This window comes from Lonchura striata, chromosome 6 (genome assembly GCF_046129695.1).
Source record: "Lonchura striata isolate bLonStr1 chromosome 6, bLonStr1.mat, whole genome shotgun sequence".
NCBI lineage: Eukaryota > Metazoa > Chordata > Aves > Passeriformes > Estrildidae > Lonchura > Lonchura striata.
In genome coordinates this window covers 38,898,066-38,914,932 of record NC_134608.1, presented here as the reverse complement: position 1 = coordinate 38,914,932, position 16,867 = coordinate 38,898,066, and the positions used below count along the sequence as shown (strand labels likewise).

The 16,867-nt window shown below is 40.9% G+C and overlaps 1 protein-coding gene across 3 annotated transcripts in view; it reads left to right on the top strand.

Moving 5' to 3' along the window:
* The window catches only part of LRP4 (LDL receptor related protein 4), an 83,085-nt gene that overhangs the window by 33,885 nt on the left and 32,333 nt on the right, over positions 1 to 16,867 (top strand). For all 3 annotated transcript variants that reach the window (XM_021533348.3, XM_077784176.1, XM_077784177.1), the window contains exon 2: positions 6,804 to 6,950. In XM_021533348.3, the coding sequence (XP_021389023.2) occupies positions 6,804 to 6,950 (147 nt within the window). The remainder of the gene's footprint in view (positions 1 to 6,803; positions 6,951 to 16,867) is intronic.

The following is a 16,867-nucleotide window of genomic DNA, read 5'->3' as shown; positions in this document are numbered from 1 at the left end:
AAATCTTCTTCAGTATATTTTTTCAATAGTTATTTCTGTAAATACTTTCCTACTCCTTGGCTGCAGTGGACTCAGTGGGAGTGCTGTTCTTTAATTTTGTGGGGTCACAACTGGGATCCAGAGACTCAAACATGTTTTTAAAGGCCTCCTATTTCTCTCCCCATGCAGTGTTTCCGAAAATACAGCTTCTGTTCCAGTCTCACTCTAGCTCAGTCACACACCCATTGCACCAACACTCAGTCAGTTTGCACTTTGTTGTACCCCTTATCTTCCTCAAGTCCCAGTTAGCAGATGCCCTGTGGAATTTCTCTTCCTTATGCTTTCTTTTCTTTGTGCTCACATTAAGTGTAACATTTTTGAGGTCTAAGGTGTTTAGTTGGGCAGTTTAATATGGTAACTGAAGGTGATTGATAATGGGTCTCTCCCTAGCACTTTGTGCAGTCACGTGTTTAATTGAGAACAAGCTGGTTGAGGATTGAGGTATCCTCGCTTTTTCAAACTGAAAGGGGAATTTCTAGGACTAGGGAACTTTCATTCTCCTGGGAGACTGCCACAGTAGGCACCATATTCCATTACCAAAAGCTGTAATATCTTCAGTCTCTTCTCTGGTTCATGTGGTTTTTTTGAGGGTTGTCTTTTTTTTTTTTCTCCCTTAACCTTTCCACTATGACATACTTCCTCAAAAAAAACCCCAAAACTGTAACAATTCTGTTTAAACCTCTGACAACTTTTGGATTGTTCTTCCTAGTGATGTTAACTTTAATCTAGGCAGGCTTCAACAGCTTGAAGGCCATGTGGGTTCCCAATCAGAACTGCTTCAGATGCTTCTGTAATGGGAGTAGAAAAGAAGAGAAAACTGTTGGCTTTTATCAGTGCATGGTGCCCCTTCTGACATCAGGCTGTTGTGCTGTAATGTTGCCTTTTCTATGTCAGCCAGCAGAGCTCTGAGTTTAAACAATGGTCAGCAAATCCCTTTTCTAAAGCTGGATTAACTGTACTTTTTCCTTCAGTAGAAACTGCTATTTGGGTAAGAGAGGAATCCAAAATTTTCATTTTCCCTCAAGACAGGCAAGCAAATAAAGCCGAGCTTCCTTGCTGTAGGAATTCAGGGAACTGCTGGATAAAGGAGTGTATCATCTGAACTATGCTCAAGACATCTGACATATCTCCTCATAAAGATGTCTGTGTGATGGGAATGCAAAAGAGAGCCTGGCCTGGAAGTGGAGAAAGAAGGATAATTGTTATCTGACACAGACCTTCTAGCAATAGGTGGGCAAGGTATTAAGAAGGCTGTGCTACAGAATTCACTAATTTTAACCCCAAGTAAACAATCAGATGCTCGTGATTTCTTAAAATGCAGAAGAAAGAAATTCAGTGCATCTGTTGAAGCCAGGGCAAAATATTCTGATGCTTATTCCAGATTTGTTCAAAATCTGGGGATACCCTTCAGTACTTTCTCTATGGAAAAAACCCTACAAACTTATACCCATTACTATTCGGACTTTAGTTATCTCCTTTCACCTTTAATGCCATTAATCATATTCCATTTCATTTTTGGATTTCTGGATTTCTTTTTTCCTCTTTGTCACTCTAAGTTTCAAATGTGTCCTGTATTTTCACCCTTGTTCAATATCCACTTATTCCTTCTGTCCTCACAACATTTTTATGTGGTAGAGCTAAAATTATAAAATATGGTAATGTCATATTTTTGGTTCTGAGGTTTGCAGAAAGATCTCTGCCTTCCATTGAAGGTCTTCTTTAGGCCAGAATTAGATGCCTGTCCATGGACAGGGAGGAACCCAAATCCATGTTACTTAGTGCTGGACCAAGACAATGATTGGTCTTTCCAGAGGCTTCTTATTCTGAGCTGAACTGAACAGTCTGCAACTGTAAATAATGCCAAATTTGTTTATAGTTTTGGCTTTTCTAAAGCTATTGGTGCTATTTTCATTGCAGCATAGAAGCTCTTGAGGGATACTCAGCCATGGTTTTAGCTGTTCTCTAGTGCCCTTCTAGCACTGCCAGAATTTTATCATATTCACATATGGATGAAGTTTGCTCAATGAACAACTGCAAAAGAATCTGGCTTTAATGATCAATGCCATGCTGCCTCTCCAAATTTTCTTTTATCCAGAAAATCTTTTATTCTTTATGATGTCTGGTGTTACAGGTACATGAGGAATTGGAGTGTGATGCAAACAAACTGATGGCTGTGAACTTCCTACTGCTGATTTTAAAAATAACAGTAAGAGGTTCAGGTGTTAGGATCAAAGGGAAAATATACAATCAACAGGGTGATGTGGAGTGGAAGTCTCTTGTACATAGCTGGTTCTTGATACCTGGATAAAAGAAAATTTGGAGAGCCAGCATGGCATTGATCATTAAAGCCAGATTCTTTTGCAGTTGTTCATTGAGCAAACTTCATCCATATGTGAATATGATAAAATTCTGGCAGTGCTAGAAGGGTACTAGAGACTGACAGGAATGTGTTCATCTCAACAAAAGATTCTTTCTACAGTGAGAGCAATCATGCTACCTCCCAGGAGACATGACAGAGTCCCCATCACTCGAGGTTCTCAAGATGTAATTGTACAGGGTGCTGGATAGTCTCATCCAGGCTCCATTCTTCACAAAAGGTTGGACCAGGTGATCTTTTGAGGTCCATTCCAAATTGGGCTGTTGCATGATTCCATGTTGTATCAACAGCCTGTCAAAGGTTGAATTGCTACACAGTAGTGTTAAGAGCTGTAGAGGGAATGGGTTGGAATCTTTGATTTTGAAATAAAGCATACCATCAGGACTTAAACAGTGTTTTCACTCTCCACTAGAAATCTATTGTTTCTGTCAAAGCAACAGCTACAGACCCCAGTTTGGTAATTATACTGTCTACTTAGGTTCTCTTTGTAATGCCGATATTTTTATGATCCATGACAAATAAAGGGTTGCTCTGTAATAGCTCTGAGGGTTGCAAGTGACTTTATCAGCAAAATGAATCTGTGTATATTATTAGGTTTTGCTTTATGGGGCTGTATTGTTTGGCCTGATGAAGAGTTGCTGGGAGGTGAGGGAAGCAGAGTAACAATGTACTTGTTTAAGCAGCCCTGCCCTCTCTCCCCCGCCCCCTGTAAAAATAAAAAAATAAAAAAAAAAAGGCAGAAGTAACAGGATGATAATTGACTTCTGCTTTTCAGCCAGAAATGACATAACTGCTTTGCCAACTTTAGACATAAAACTACGTAGATCCTAACTGTTGTTTTAAGAGAGGTGGAGGCAACTAACCCTTCCTTAGGTGACATTTCATTTATCAGATAAATATGAAGATGTGGAGGATATTTGGAAGGAATCTGAAGAAACTGAGCATACCATACTAAATTTATAGTGATGGCAGATGTTAAGTATGAGGCCTGTGTTTAGACTGACTTCCTGTTTTTAAAATCGGGAGGTTGTTTGTATACTTTGCTAGAAAACTGTTTGGTTACTGGATCCTGCTGCTATGCATCTGGAGGGAACCAAACTACAAACAGCGAAGATAATTTTTTGGTTCTTTGTACCCATGGGCAAGTGAGAGTAGGAGATTTTTTTGTGCTCACATGAGGGATCAGGAGAGGCCATGAAAATTGAGTGATATCAGCTCAGCATGTGGCAATATCTCTGTTTAGCTATTTTGTATAATTTTATGTATATTGCATTGCTAAAATATGTCAGGGTTTTGCCTTCTGCATAAGTGAAGATACTTTTGAATACAGAGTTAACAGAATGTCCAAGCCTGCAATGTGATGTAAAGTTTCAGGAAAAATATTTGTCATTACTAAGCCCAGAGGTGCCTCTTGTTGTTCCTACTCCAGAATAATGTGTAGAAGTGCAATTAGATATGTCCCCTTTGATTGTTGGTCCAGTTGCCTGAACAGCAAGTGCTGATTTCCATCCTGGTGCTGGCCCACTGACTAACTGGTATTGAAACGTGACACTGGAGCATTATGTGTTTGGTCAGCCTTCTGTCTCACACTCCCAGTGTTTAATGAGAGTTTGAGGTAAGAGAGTAGATCTCCTGCTAAGGCTTCTCACACTGAGTGCACCACTTCCGCTTGGAGTTGGAAAAAACATGCTTCTCATCTTTATCCTTCCTGACCCTCTACTGTTACAGATACAGTTACAGGGTAGTGAGACTGGAGCTCTGAGCGCTGGGAAATAATCATGAGACACCAAAGGTGAAATACTATCCACACTGAAATCATTGAGAAAATTCCTGCTGCCTTAAGGTGTGCCAGCTTTCATTCACCTTGTTCTTTTTGCTGGGAAAGACTAGCCATCCAGGATTTGCTTCTGAAGCTGTTCATAGGTTGAAATCTTTCCCAACAATCATGTGCAAAACCAGGGTAGATCATGATTTATAAATTACTAGAAGGTTAGTTCTCCTAAGTGTCACAAATCACAAACCATTAGATCTGCACTGGTTGTAATTTGAAATAGTTGAGCAAAGTATGCTTACATAATAGCACTACAGACACAAGCTAGTCCATATGAGAGAGTGTTGGTATCTAGGTCATAGCATGTCCTTCAGCTTCCAACAGTTTCAGTAACTTGGTAAAATCACAAAGCAGAGATGATGGAACATAGCAACTTTAATGAGGTGAGAAGAACAGATTTAGTATGTGTGTGCTTATATGTAATCTAATATTAGTAGCAACTTTGAAGAGCACTGTATATTTGACAATACAGCAGATTAAGTTACAGTTTGCAGACTGGGACAGCTGCACTAATTCTTTCTTTGCTGTTGCAGAGCTGTACTGCCATGCTGCTCATGGGGAAGGCCAGAAAAGCTGGTGAAAGGATTAAAGAACAGGTCTTCAGAGGAGGGGCTGAAGGAGCTAGGGTTGTTTAGCCTGGAGAAATGGAGGCTCAGGGAGACCCTACCACTCTCCACAACTACCTGAAAGGAGGTTGTAGGGAGGTAGGTGTCTTTTCTCCCAGGTACAAAATGACAGGATGAGCAGAAATGATCTCAAGTTGTGTTAGAAGAGATTTAGGGAAAATTTCTTCATCAAAAGGGTTGTCAGCACTGGAGGACAGGCTACCCAGGGAATTGTAGAGTCTGGCCTCTTGCATTCCTTATTTACCTCCTGTTCTTTTAGCCTTTATACCTCTTACACCAGATGATGACTGCTTTTTTGTTGCATGCAGTAATACCTTGAGATGTATGTTTTGTACTAAACCTTTCAAAGGTAACTTATAGTGGATGTGAGTGAAAGAATAAAAGGTTTTTGTGCCCATGACAGACTGAATAAGAAATCCCACAACCAATTTGTTTGGTACAGTTCAGCTTGTAAAATAGTTTGTAGTTAAGGCCTTGCAACCTGCAGTGTAGCATTTGCAAGCAGGCAGCTGGGGCTGGCAGAAAACTCTTCAGCCAGTTTTGTGCAGAAGAAACAATGTAATCCTTTTTCGAGGAAGTGCATCCTTTCTGAAGTTAAAATTTTGTTTTACTTGCCAAAGTGGAGTTTTCACTGGAGGGAATTCTGCTGTTGAAAGAGTTGCAGAAGTATTACATCAATTTTACATGTATTGCTTTTCTCAATTAGAATGGAAAATAAGGAAATTATGAGGCTTGTTTTATCTTTTTACTTAATTGATACAGGTTATGATTAATCACAGATAAACTAGATGTATAAGTGAGATCAATGAAATCAAAAAGCTTGAAAATAGTTTGCTATGTATGTGATTACCACTTGGGGCAGATATTTTTCTATAATTCTTTCCTTATGATCTGTTGTTTAATCTAAGAGCGTTAGGTTTGTTTGAATTCCAGAAAGAAAGAACCATGCAAAAAAATCCAACCAGACTAGCTTGAGTGAGTTGATGATTGATTGATAATCATTTGTTTAACAGTGATATTGATTATGTAGATTGTCTAGATAAAGAAGTTCAGGCATGACCTTTTCCTTTTGGGGGTGGGTGGTGTTACAGCCTGTTCTTTCTCAAGGCAGAGATTTTTTAAGAGGAAGTGTGGGATAATATCATAAATAGTTGCATTTTCACAGGGATGAGAGTTAAGAGTTGTTTTAGGCTATTGTTCTGGAGGCAGGAAAGGAGGGTGGGAAGGTCCTTAGGCTAACTTTAAGGCTGGAAAAAATATTCTTATCAGGTTATATATTATTGTTTGGACTGCACTTTCTTTTGGTCAGTTTGTAAACCTGAAAATCCTCTTGGTCTTATAAATGTCAGTTATGCACAGCCTAATGTAACAGTTTGATGTTTAAAGATAAATAATAAAGGCTATTTTTTCCACTTTTACTGGAGTCTGGAAAGTCTGAAATAGTGACATACAAAAAAGGTTTGCATCTAAAATGTTTAGGGTTTGGAGAAGACCCTTCAAATAGCAAGGATTCTACTTCAGAGAGTTTTCCCTTGTATTGTGGTGTCAGAACTAAGTGAAGAGCAGCAGCAGCATTGTGGTCTAGGAGAGGACTGACTTTGTAAAATAAAAGGGGTGTTCTGATACCTGGCTTTCCTTGAATGTTTGTGATTAGTGCTGAGATATTTTTCAGCTGATTCCCATGTCTCTTTTTGGCAGATGGCACTTTAGTGTTGCCTTCAAAGAGCCCCTTTCCAAGAAACTGTATAGTAATTGATCTCCAATTTCAGCATGAGAGGAGGGTGAATATTTTCCTTTGCAGTCAAGGATGTGTTCATACACAGTAGTGTGTACACAGAGAAAAATAGATGTCACTTTTTATTTAATGTTTACTCTAAAATAGATGGGATCTCTTCAAAACATCTTTCTTACTGTTTTTCTTCCTTTACAGGTGTTACAAGTAGCACTGAGTGCTCCTGTGGGCGTAATCATTTTACCTGTGCTGTCAGTGCTTTTGGTGAATGCACGTGCATCCCTGCTCAGTGGCAATGCGATGGAGACAATGACTGTGGGGACCACAGTGATGAAGATGGCTGCAGTAAGAATACCATCCTTGACTTGTGTTTGGGAAAATTTATTATCTTTTTCTCTGTAGGTGCTGCCCTGTTTTACAGGCACATCCTGCCATTTGTGTGACAAATGTTTTTGATTGTAGATGACATACTTTTGACTGACTTGGAGTCGAACAAAGCCATTCTCCACTGATATAAAACACAGTGAAAGCCCAGCTTCGACCTTTTTTTCAGCTGGTTTTAGATGGTGGTTGGACATGAATATTTTAGAGGGAGAGGAGAGACAGAGAAAAGTACCTCTCATTTTTCCACCCTTGTAAAAGCACTATCTCTGAGTTAGAATTATATGATTTTGCTGTAAATATTAATGGAAAATGAACAGGGTGTAGGGGCCTGGTGCCCCTTGAGGGTGTTGCCCTCTTAAGTAACATTCTAGTTTCTGTCCTTGCCACCCTGTGAAAGGAGGAAAAGGCAAACACTGAAATAACATTCATCGGTCTTGGGATCTGCTGAGAGAAATTACCTCACAGGTACTGTGTATCTGCATCTGTGTGGCTGAACCCAGCTAGGTGAGAATTGATGTGAAATGTCATTCTGAGTGGGTGTAGCATGATAGAGATGAATAAAGAAAACATCTTTCTGTGGAAACACAAATAAGTTCCTTTTTTTCCTCATCTCTTTGGATTCCACAGAGCATGGTAGAATTTAAGAGTAGAAAAAAAGGCCTGGTCTCATGAAACTCCTTTCCTAAAAGTTGTCCTAAAGCTGAAAATTTAAGGCTCCTGTCAATGGACATGAGAGAGAAATTTATTTTCCTCTGCTGGATCTTTCTCTAACCATTCCTGGTTTCTGCTGTTGATTACTGTATGGAAAAGAGCTTTCCTAATATTTTAAATATTGTCTTAAAGAATCTCTTCTTCCTTAGATGTGGGAGATATCTACCCAGCTTCACAAAAATTTCCTTCCTTCTTAATTCTTGTTTCTTAAAATTTTGCAAACATTGAGCAACATGGAAGACCTTGAGTCTTGGGGAGGTGAGACATTTCCAATAGCTAAGCTGGTTTTTCTGGTTTTTCACTAGGCACAGGAAAAAATTCCTTTTCTTGTGGGGTTTTTTGTAGGTAGGTGAGGAGATTGGGGGATGCTGGAGGTATTGTTTTAACTTTTTTTTTGGTGGGCTCAGTAACAATTTAGACAAGTTATACTTCTTGATATTATTTTCTTGGTGATTCAACAACTTCCAGCACAAAAAAATGCAAGCTAAGCAGGCATGGTAGGACTTGGGAGCAGGAAAGATAAGATCTTCCATAGGAATTAGCAGGAGGTGCTAACAAGAGTTGCTTCATACAGCATATGCTTAAACTGTGAATCTCCTTGCCACAAAATATTGATTCTGAAACTTCAAGCATTCTCAAACAGCAGTCTGACAAGTTTATGGATGTATAATCCACTAAGGGCTGCTAAAGATGAATATGCCATCTCTTGTTTGAGAAGTCTTAGTATTACAAGTAGAGGCAGATTTTGTGTTTTGAGGAAGAACATTTTTTTAATGCTACTTTCTTCTACGTTTTCTTGTTGTCTACTGATGTATCATGTCTCTCTCTCTGTGGCCTCAGAGAGAGGAACCTTTTGGTCTTGCACAATCAGGAAATACAATATATTAAGGAGATCTGGCCTGTATCTATTTGAATGGAAGCTGTGCAAAGTAGGAAACAGTACTGAAGTGTGAGCAATTGCTGATATTTTCAGACACTAGAGGTTGGGAAGAATATAAAATAGAGGTAGACATACAAGAGACAGAATATAAAGTGATGAGAGAATGTGGGAACTGGGTTTGACTTCTGCCTTTTTTAATTTACAGTTTCTAAAAGATTGGCCACTGCAGTTAAGACAACAGAAAAAATTTCTATAAGACATTGGCAGCAAAAGGAGGGCTGAGCAGAGTCTTTACCGTTAGCTGAATGTAGATGGTAGCATAGTGTCAGGGAATATAAGACATAGTGTCTGGGAAATAAGAAAAAGGCTGAGTTACTTAATGCCTTCTTTGCCTTAGTCTTTAATGCCAAAACCAGTTGTCCTTGGGATACCCAGTTACTTAAGCTGGAACTTAGTGACAGAGAGCTGAGTGAAGCCCCCATAATGCAGAAGGGAAATAGTGACCTGCTATGCTAATTAGACACCCACAAGTCTATGAGCCCAGAAGGGATGCACCTAAAAGTAATGAGGGCGAAAGAACTTGCCAAACCACTTTCAGTCATTTAATAGCAGTTGTGGTTAACTGGAGAAGTTCCAGTTGAATGGAGATTGGCAAATAAAACGCCCACCTACAAGAAGAGTTGGAAGGATTGTCCAGGAAGCTAAAGGCCTGTCAACCTGACCTCAGTACCAGGGATGGTCAGGGGGCAGATCATCATAGTGCCATCATACAACTTGTGCAGAACAACTGGGGATCAGGCCCAGACAAATAGGGTTTAAAAAAGGCAGGTCCTGCTTAACCAACCTGATCTCCTTCTGTGACAGCATGACCCATTTAGTGGATGAGGAAAAGGCTGGGTCGATGTGCTGAGACTAGTTGTGCGATGTTCAACAAGGTGAAGTGTCAGATCCTGCTCATGGATCACAACAAACCCAGGCAATATTACAGGCTGGAAAGCTGTGCAGCAGAAAAGGAGGGTGCTGGTCAACAGCAGCATGATCTAGTGTGTGTGTGTATTGAGGTGGCCAAGAAAGCCGGTGGCATCTTGGCTTGTATCAGCAATAGTGTGGCCAGAAGGACCAGGGCAGTGATTGTCTCCCTGTATTTGGCACTGGTGAGGCCACACCTGAAGTACTGTGTCTGGTTTTGGGCCCCTCACTACAAGAAGACACTGAGGGTCTTGAGTGTGTCCAGAGAAGCACAAATGAGCTGGTGAAAGGTCTAGAAAACGTGTCTTGAGAGAAGCAGCTGAGGGAACTGGAATTTAGCTGGAGAGAAGGAGGCTAGAGAGATCTCATTGTCCTCTACAGCTACCTGAAAGGCGGTTGTAGTGAGGTGGGGATCAGTCTCTTCTACCATGTCTCAAGTGAAAGGATGAGAGTGAATGGCCCTAAGTTGCACCAGGCAAGGTACATATTGGACAATAGAAAAGAACTTTTCACTGAAAGAGTGGTCAGGCATTGGAATTAAGTTGCCCAGGAAGGTGGTGTAGTCCTGGTTTTGGAAGTGCCTAAGAGGTGTCTGGATGTGGCATTTGAGAATATGGCTTGGGGGTGGTATATAGGTTGACTGTTGAACTACATGGTCTTAAGGGTATTTTCCAACCTTGATGACTCTGTGGTCTTACTCAGGATATAACTTGTACTGTAGGTGTCTGTAATTTAGTGATAGAAGAAAGCTAACATATACAGAGAAGGACAGTAGGTTTGACAGGATGGAAGGGGAGATAAGGAGCTCCATTTATAAAGAGTAAAGTGATTCAAGGGGAAGGACTAGAGTAGGAGCTGCCTTTTTAAATATTGCATCCTGTTAGATTAGATACAAAGAGAACTTTTTCAGCTGACAGCCAGCAGTACTTGAAGTACAATTTAGTGGAAAAAAGAAAGCAGAAATAAAAGTTAACCTTTCTGGAGCATCCTTTGCCCCATTTCTTAAGTGCATGACTTCAGCACACACATTCAAGGTTGCAGTGGAGAAGCCTGAGGAGCACTTACTCCTTTAAGCCTGTTATGTCTTGCTCTGAGTGGTTGCTCATTATGAATCCAAGTATGATACTATTCTTAGCTTGTAAGAACTAGATCAGCTCTACACTGTAGGTTTGTGGTAGTTGTCTGTGCTGTTTTGTGTCTTGCTTAGTTATTATAGTAATGAACCTTTTTGCCAGAACAGGTTATTTGCTAAATCTCTCCCTTCTGCTTGGCATACAGGAGCCTTTTGAAGGTGTACTCATTTGTGGGGTTAACCTTCCATTTCCTCTGCTTGCTGACTGTGCCAAGCATAAACAGGAGTGCAAGAGCAGGGTTGGGGCTTGAGCCCCTTGGAACAACAACTTTAACTTCAAATCATTTTAAGCTTCTCATGAATCAGCAGTGTTCCCTGGGTGTTTGTCTGTGACATGCATAAAGTTTCCTGGTTGGAGTGAAATTCTGAGCTTCTCTGTTTTAAACTTGATTTATCGTTTTATTTATTAATTGAAATTATTAATTTTCTTTTAATACAAACACTGAGCTAAAGATTTTTTCTGAAGTCATCCAACAAGCTCCAGGTATACTAAAGGCTTACTTTAAAAATTCCTCAAAAATCATGGGGCTAGTCTTCATGCTGGTGTGGGCCCAGTTGTTTTTTCTGACTTATGAACTGCAATCTGCACCCACTTTATATGGAGTCTTCTGAGATGCTAAAGCTATTTAGATTCTTTTCTGGCAATCGTATAGATGGGCAACTCTGAGTTTTACAGGCAGGGAGATGTCTGTAGATGTCTCTAATTGGAAGAGTGAACCAAATGTGTTTGCAAGGAATCCCACCTTTCCAGTCCTCTGCTGCAAGCTAGTTTTAGAGTTACATGATTTTCTTTTTTCTCCTGTGAATGTCCAAACTTTCCAGAGAAATAAATCAGCAACCATACCTTTTTAAAGTGTACTTTTCTTTAGTGTGTCATATGCTCTTTATGCATACTCTAAGCCAATACGAGAAGAATGAGTTCTGTCTACTTCCTTGGGAAGAGGAGAGGAAAATGGGAAGACATTGAACTACTGGACTCTTAATAAAGCAAGAGACTGAAACACCTTAACTGGGGGTTAAGGTGAAAATTATTTTAGCAAGTCAAGATTCAGTCTTGCACCTATGTCTATATAGTACTGCATATGTGCGTATACTCATATAGGACTCATATATGCTTGAGTAGTTGATTGGAGTTTGCTGACTTCTGTATTAATGCAATTTTTCTAGCCCTGAATTGATAATCTGTCATTGTGGTTAAAGAATAACAGCTTGAAATGCAGTGTGTGCTGTAAAAAAAAAAAAAAAAAAAAAAGAAAGCAAGATACTTGATAGTGAGTGAAGTTACAACTATGAAAAACAGGAGCAGACCTGGGAAACCCTCTTTTTGAGAGATATTTTCAGTTTTAAGATAAATTCTTAAAATATGGTGTGTTTTACTTTGTTTGGATTTTTAATATTGTATTGCACACTATAAAACAAATTGCCACTTGAGTTGGTTGCACTAAATTTTTCCTCAACTGTCGCTGTTTCTGCACACCCCAAACACTTTACATTTGTATCGGTGTCCTTGGCCTCTCCATAGGTATTTTCTGTAGTTTTGGGAGAGCTCTGCCTCTGCTTACCTGTGACAGAAATTGTTCTCCTTGCAGATTTTAAGCCCTGCTGTGATGGAAGCCAATTATTCCGTGACATGTTTGCTTCCTGCTCTGGATCATGTTTACAAGCCAGAGTGCTGTAGTAATAATAGCAATAAGCAACCTGCCAGCTGTCATGCCAGCTCCATAGACTTTGCTGTCAGCTCTCTGGCTTGCTGACAGTGTCTGGCTTGGAAGTCCTCGCTGCACATGCACAGAGTAGTTCAGCTGCCTTCCTGCCTTGTGCCAGCAGAGACTGTCCCTAACGAAAGCCGCATGCAAGAAGAGGAATGGTTTTCATTCTGCCCTCCTGCACGCCCTTTGAAGTCTTCATAGTGTGAATGAGTCTTACTTCCTGTGGCAAGGGTGAAAGGACAACTGAGTAAACTTGGCCTGAGGACTGATACATAGTTCTGTTTCTCATAAGATACACCAAATCTCCCCAAAAGCATCCTCCCAGAAGAGCTTTCTTGGTCTGAATTTTGGGTCTGTATCATACATAATTAACTTGTAAATATGTTACTTTTTGGGGTGTAGACCTGCTTGCTTACCTCAGTGCACCGTTTTACAATACTTCTTCATTTGAAGGATCTGAAGAAAAATTTATTTATTTCACCTTAAAGATTACTGAAAGTGAGCTGTTGCTCCCATCTCATGGAGAAATCTACACAGTTCCTGTTGAGCTACAGCTCGTTCAAGCCCAGTAGAGGGCCTCCTCCTTGCCAGGCAGGATTATCACTATAACCTGCTCATCAGCCCCACAAAAAATTTTTAGGGTGAGGTTAGGATAAAAATCTCACAGGTCTTTTATTAAAAGTAATGGAAACTTTGAAATAATAGTTTTCCTTCTGCCATTCACTTAATCCGGAACTCAGATGCAAAGGTGCAGGTGAAGCTTCACATCTAAACTTCCAAGTTTTAAAATCTAGGAACTCTTGTCAAGAGTTCAGTATTCTGTTAAAAACAAACCAGTTCCATATCTGCAACTTTGTCATGTTACTGGGCTTTGGAATATGTATGTTTCCTTTAAAGGGCACCAGAATTAATGCAATGCCCCCTCAGGCAGAGTGCTTGTGATCAAAGAGTTGTGAAAGATTGGATGCTGATAGTCTTTTTTTGTTTTATTTTTTTTTTATTTTTTTTTTTTAAACCAGCAACAAATACAGTTCCTTAAATACAGTTCAGCAGTGCAGTAACATTTTATGTTATTCTGGAACTAGATTTTCCAAAAATTTTGTTAGTAAAATGCAATGTCTCCTTTTTTTTCCTGAGAGTGGACTAACCTCCTTTAGTTTTGTCCCTGGACTTTTTGCCTGCTGTGCTGCAGATCTCAGCAGACAGATCTGTTTGTGGGTATGTGTGTGTTTATACATATGCACGAGTATGAACATAGCTGGGGGGTTAAGCTGCACTTTTCTAATGTAGGTAGCATGATTTTTTTTTGTTGTATTTGTTTTTAAAATTGACTTCTCATTCTTCACATGAATGAGAGTTTGTCTAATTAAGCAGCCAGTATTGTTCAAGCCTCTCTGCGTTCCAGACCTCTGAACACCAGTTGCTTGCTGTCCTTGGGTACAAAGCAACCTGCTCACCACAGGCAACAGGGATAAAGTGTTCAAAGGACAGTGGGACGTGATTCAGTCTGTGTTTCACCTTATAAACTTCCCATTTCCCCCACCCTCCCCCTTCTCCTTCTGCTTGGCAATAAAAGAGTGTCCTGTGTAATAGGAGTTGGGAGAGGGGGAGGAATAGCAGGCTCACGATAGACCCAGCTTTGCTGAAACTTTGGATGATGTCCAGTGTGACCATGCTAAGGGATGAGCTCAGGAAAATGGTTGGAAGTTCAAAGGCCTTTTTGTATTGCTCACTGTCAGTTGACAGATGTGCTCTCTTTAGCTGTTGCTGCCCAGCCTAGTTTTTTCCACTGGCTCCCCTTTCTTGGGTTTGCTCCCCATCCTGCCTCTGGTTCTGCCTGGGGAGGCAAGTTAGTACCTGTCTGTCTGGGCATTTGCCTGCTTTCAACTCCAACTGGGACTTGCCTTTGCTCATCTCTCTTAGGAAAATATTGTTTCTTTGCATTGATATGGAGAGATCAAGCTCTAATTGAGCAGAGGAGGGGGGTTGAGGCTTAACTGTGTTTACTGTTGACATAGCCTAATCCTGCTGTGAGTGCTGGTGAAAGCATCTTACTACAATCTATGATTGCTTTCTTATCAGGGGAAGCAATGCCTATGGAGGACTTGCAGCTGTTTCAGAAAGTAATAAATATCCTTCATTTTACAGGTTGGAGAATGGGGCAAAAGAGTCAGAACTGTCCTAGGGTCATGCATCAATATCAAGATGGGATGAGAATATGGGAATTCAGTTTCTAGTCTTCTTGATGCTAATCCAGCTTGTCCTCCAGCAAGATGAAGATGTCTTGTTCTACCTCTGTGAAAAGAGTTCTTACTGCTTTATCTGTATTGCATGTACCTACCTTGTGACTGTGGCTTTTAAAGTTAGCTATATGCGTAAAAGCAATACACTTACCATAGCTGCTCCATTGTGTCAGAACAAGACATAGTGGTGGTTGGTTGAGTGTCGTGTGACATCCTGACTTCTGAATTTCCTCTTAACTTCAAATTTCCAAACACTTTGGATGTATTTACAGCAGTATTAAACATTCACTGTGGGCCAGCAATATGGCCTTGGCTTTAACTCTGTAGAAATAAAACTCATCAAAATATGAAGTGATAAATGGCCAACACAAAGAGCTGATTAGTAACAACCCTAGAGCAAAGGGCTCTGCAGTGGAACTGGAGCTTGATGTGCTTAGAACAAATAGAAGGAAATTGGAATGTTTCTATGTAAGCAGTGTGCTTTTTAGTGGGAAGAAGGGATTGGGACGGCAGAGCTAGGAAGAAGGAGATTAGGAAGATTGCCCCCACGTGAAAGCTGCTCCCAGAAGTTCTTACATTTTCTTTTGAAGCATCTGTTTTTGACCATTATTAGATTCAGGTTATATGTTTATGTGGATCTCTGCCCTGATCCCATTGACAATTCTTCTGCTCTATGAGACATCAGCCTCATTCATTAGTTTGGGTTTTTTGGTCTCAAGTGGGTTTGTGGTTTTTCTTCCTCCTTTAAAGGAAAGCTCCTGTAGAAGGAGATTTAATCCCACCCTGCCCCCACCCCAGTGTTGTCTGGGCTAGCACACACTTGCTCTCTGCTGGCTTAGGGAATTTGGTCTTCCTTTGTATATGGCAGTTTGTGTTTTGCTCCCTTCCCCTGTGCTTGGAGCTTGATGTTTATATCTAGGGGGAGTATGAAATTGGCTGAACTGCTCCCTGTAGGGGTGGAATTTCATTTTGTTAGCTCATGAAGGGATGCAGCAGTTCAGTGGGATAATGGTATCTGCTCTGAACCAACGCTAATGGCTTAACCCTCTGGGAGCCTGAAAAATTCTCCCCTGGAGAGTGAGCATGCAAATTCCCTTCCAGGTGGCTCCTATGCAGTCCTTTGGTGATTAGTCATGCTAAAGCATATCCTGGGAGGATGGTCTTAGTGCTGAAATTGCAGCTGAGGGCAGGGAAGTTTTTTCTCAGCATGCAGTGTTTGGAAGTTGTTCTTGACGAAGAGGAGTCTGATCTGTAAGACTGATCGTCTGAGTCCAAAAATGTCTTGGATTTTTTGGAAGCAGAGTTTGGAAAATAGAGAGTTTTCTACTTCTGCCTGCCCTGAGGAAGAAGGTGAAACTCCTTCTTTGTTTTGCTGCAGCAACCCAGAGAAAGTGAAATATAAGGAAGAGGGTCAGCTGAAGATCAGGATGTTGTCAAACCTGTAGAGGGAATGTACAGATTTTTGTGCCTCCCTCTTCTTCATATCCCTCTGGGGCCTAGAAGTAGTTTGATATGAGATGGACAGATATCTGCATGGGGTAGCCTGGGCATGATGGGAAGTACCTTCTTCCGAGGGCCAACACCTAATTCTTTGAATGTTGAGAGCAATTACATGTGCAGTGATGTCCTCAGATACAGAAATGCCTGCCACACTGCAGGAAGAGCTGAGAAGATGATCTGAATTTGTGGTTAGAAAAATGATGTTAGAGACAGTCTGAATTTATCTGCCCTGATATATTCTTACCGAGGGGGCTTTTAGGGCAGGCCCTCGATGAGAAATGCTGGAGGACTTGCTATGGAGAGCAGTGAATGATTTAGTATGTATAATCCATGCTTCTTTATCAGGACACTGGTGGCTGTCCTGGGCCATGGGGAAACAGAAGATTGAGAAAGCTGGAAAAACTGAAAGTGTGACTATTTGTTCTCCTTATTAAATCATCCTCCTTTTGTGTGTGGCTGCTGTCTTCACCTTCCTTTTTTACCCACCTCCCTCCACTCTCACTCCCACCTCCAGGATAGTGTTGGCAGGAAAGGGAGTAGCAGCATAGCAGAGAAGGGCTGGCCTGCCTGGTGACAGATGGGAGATGCTGTCGGCAAGCTGGGCTGGGATGAAAGGGTTTCAGGCAGTAGCCTTTGTAGCCCTCGGCCCGTCACATCGCCGAGCGAATGCTGTTCTTTGGAGAACACACCTGTCAGGAACAGTCTCGTGCAGCCCCTTGCCTACCCACAGCTGG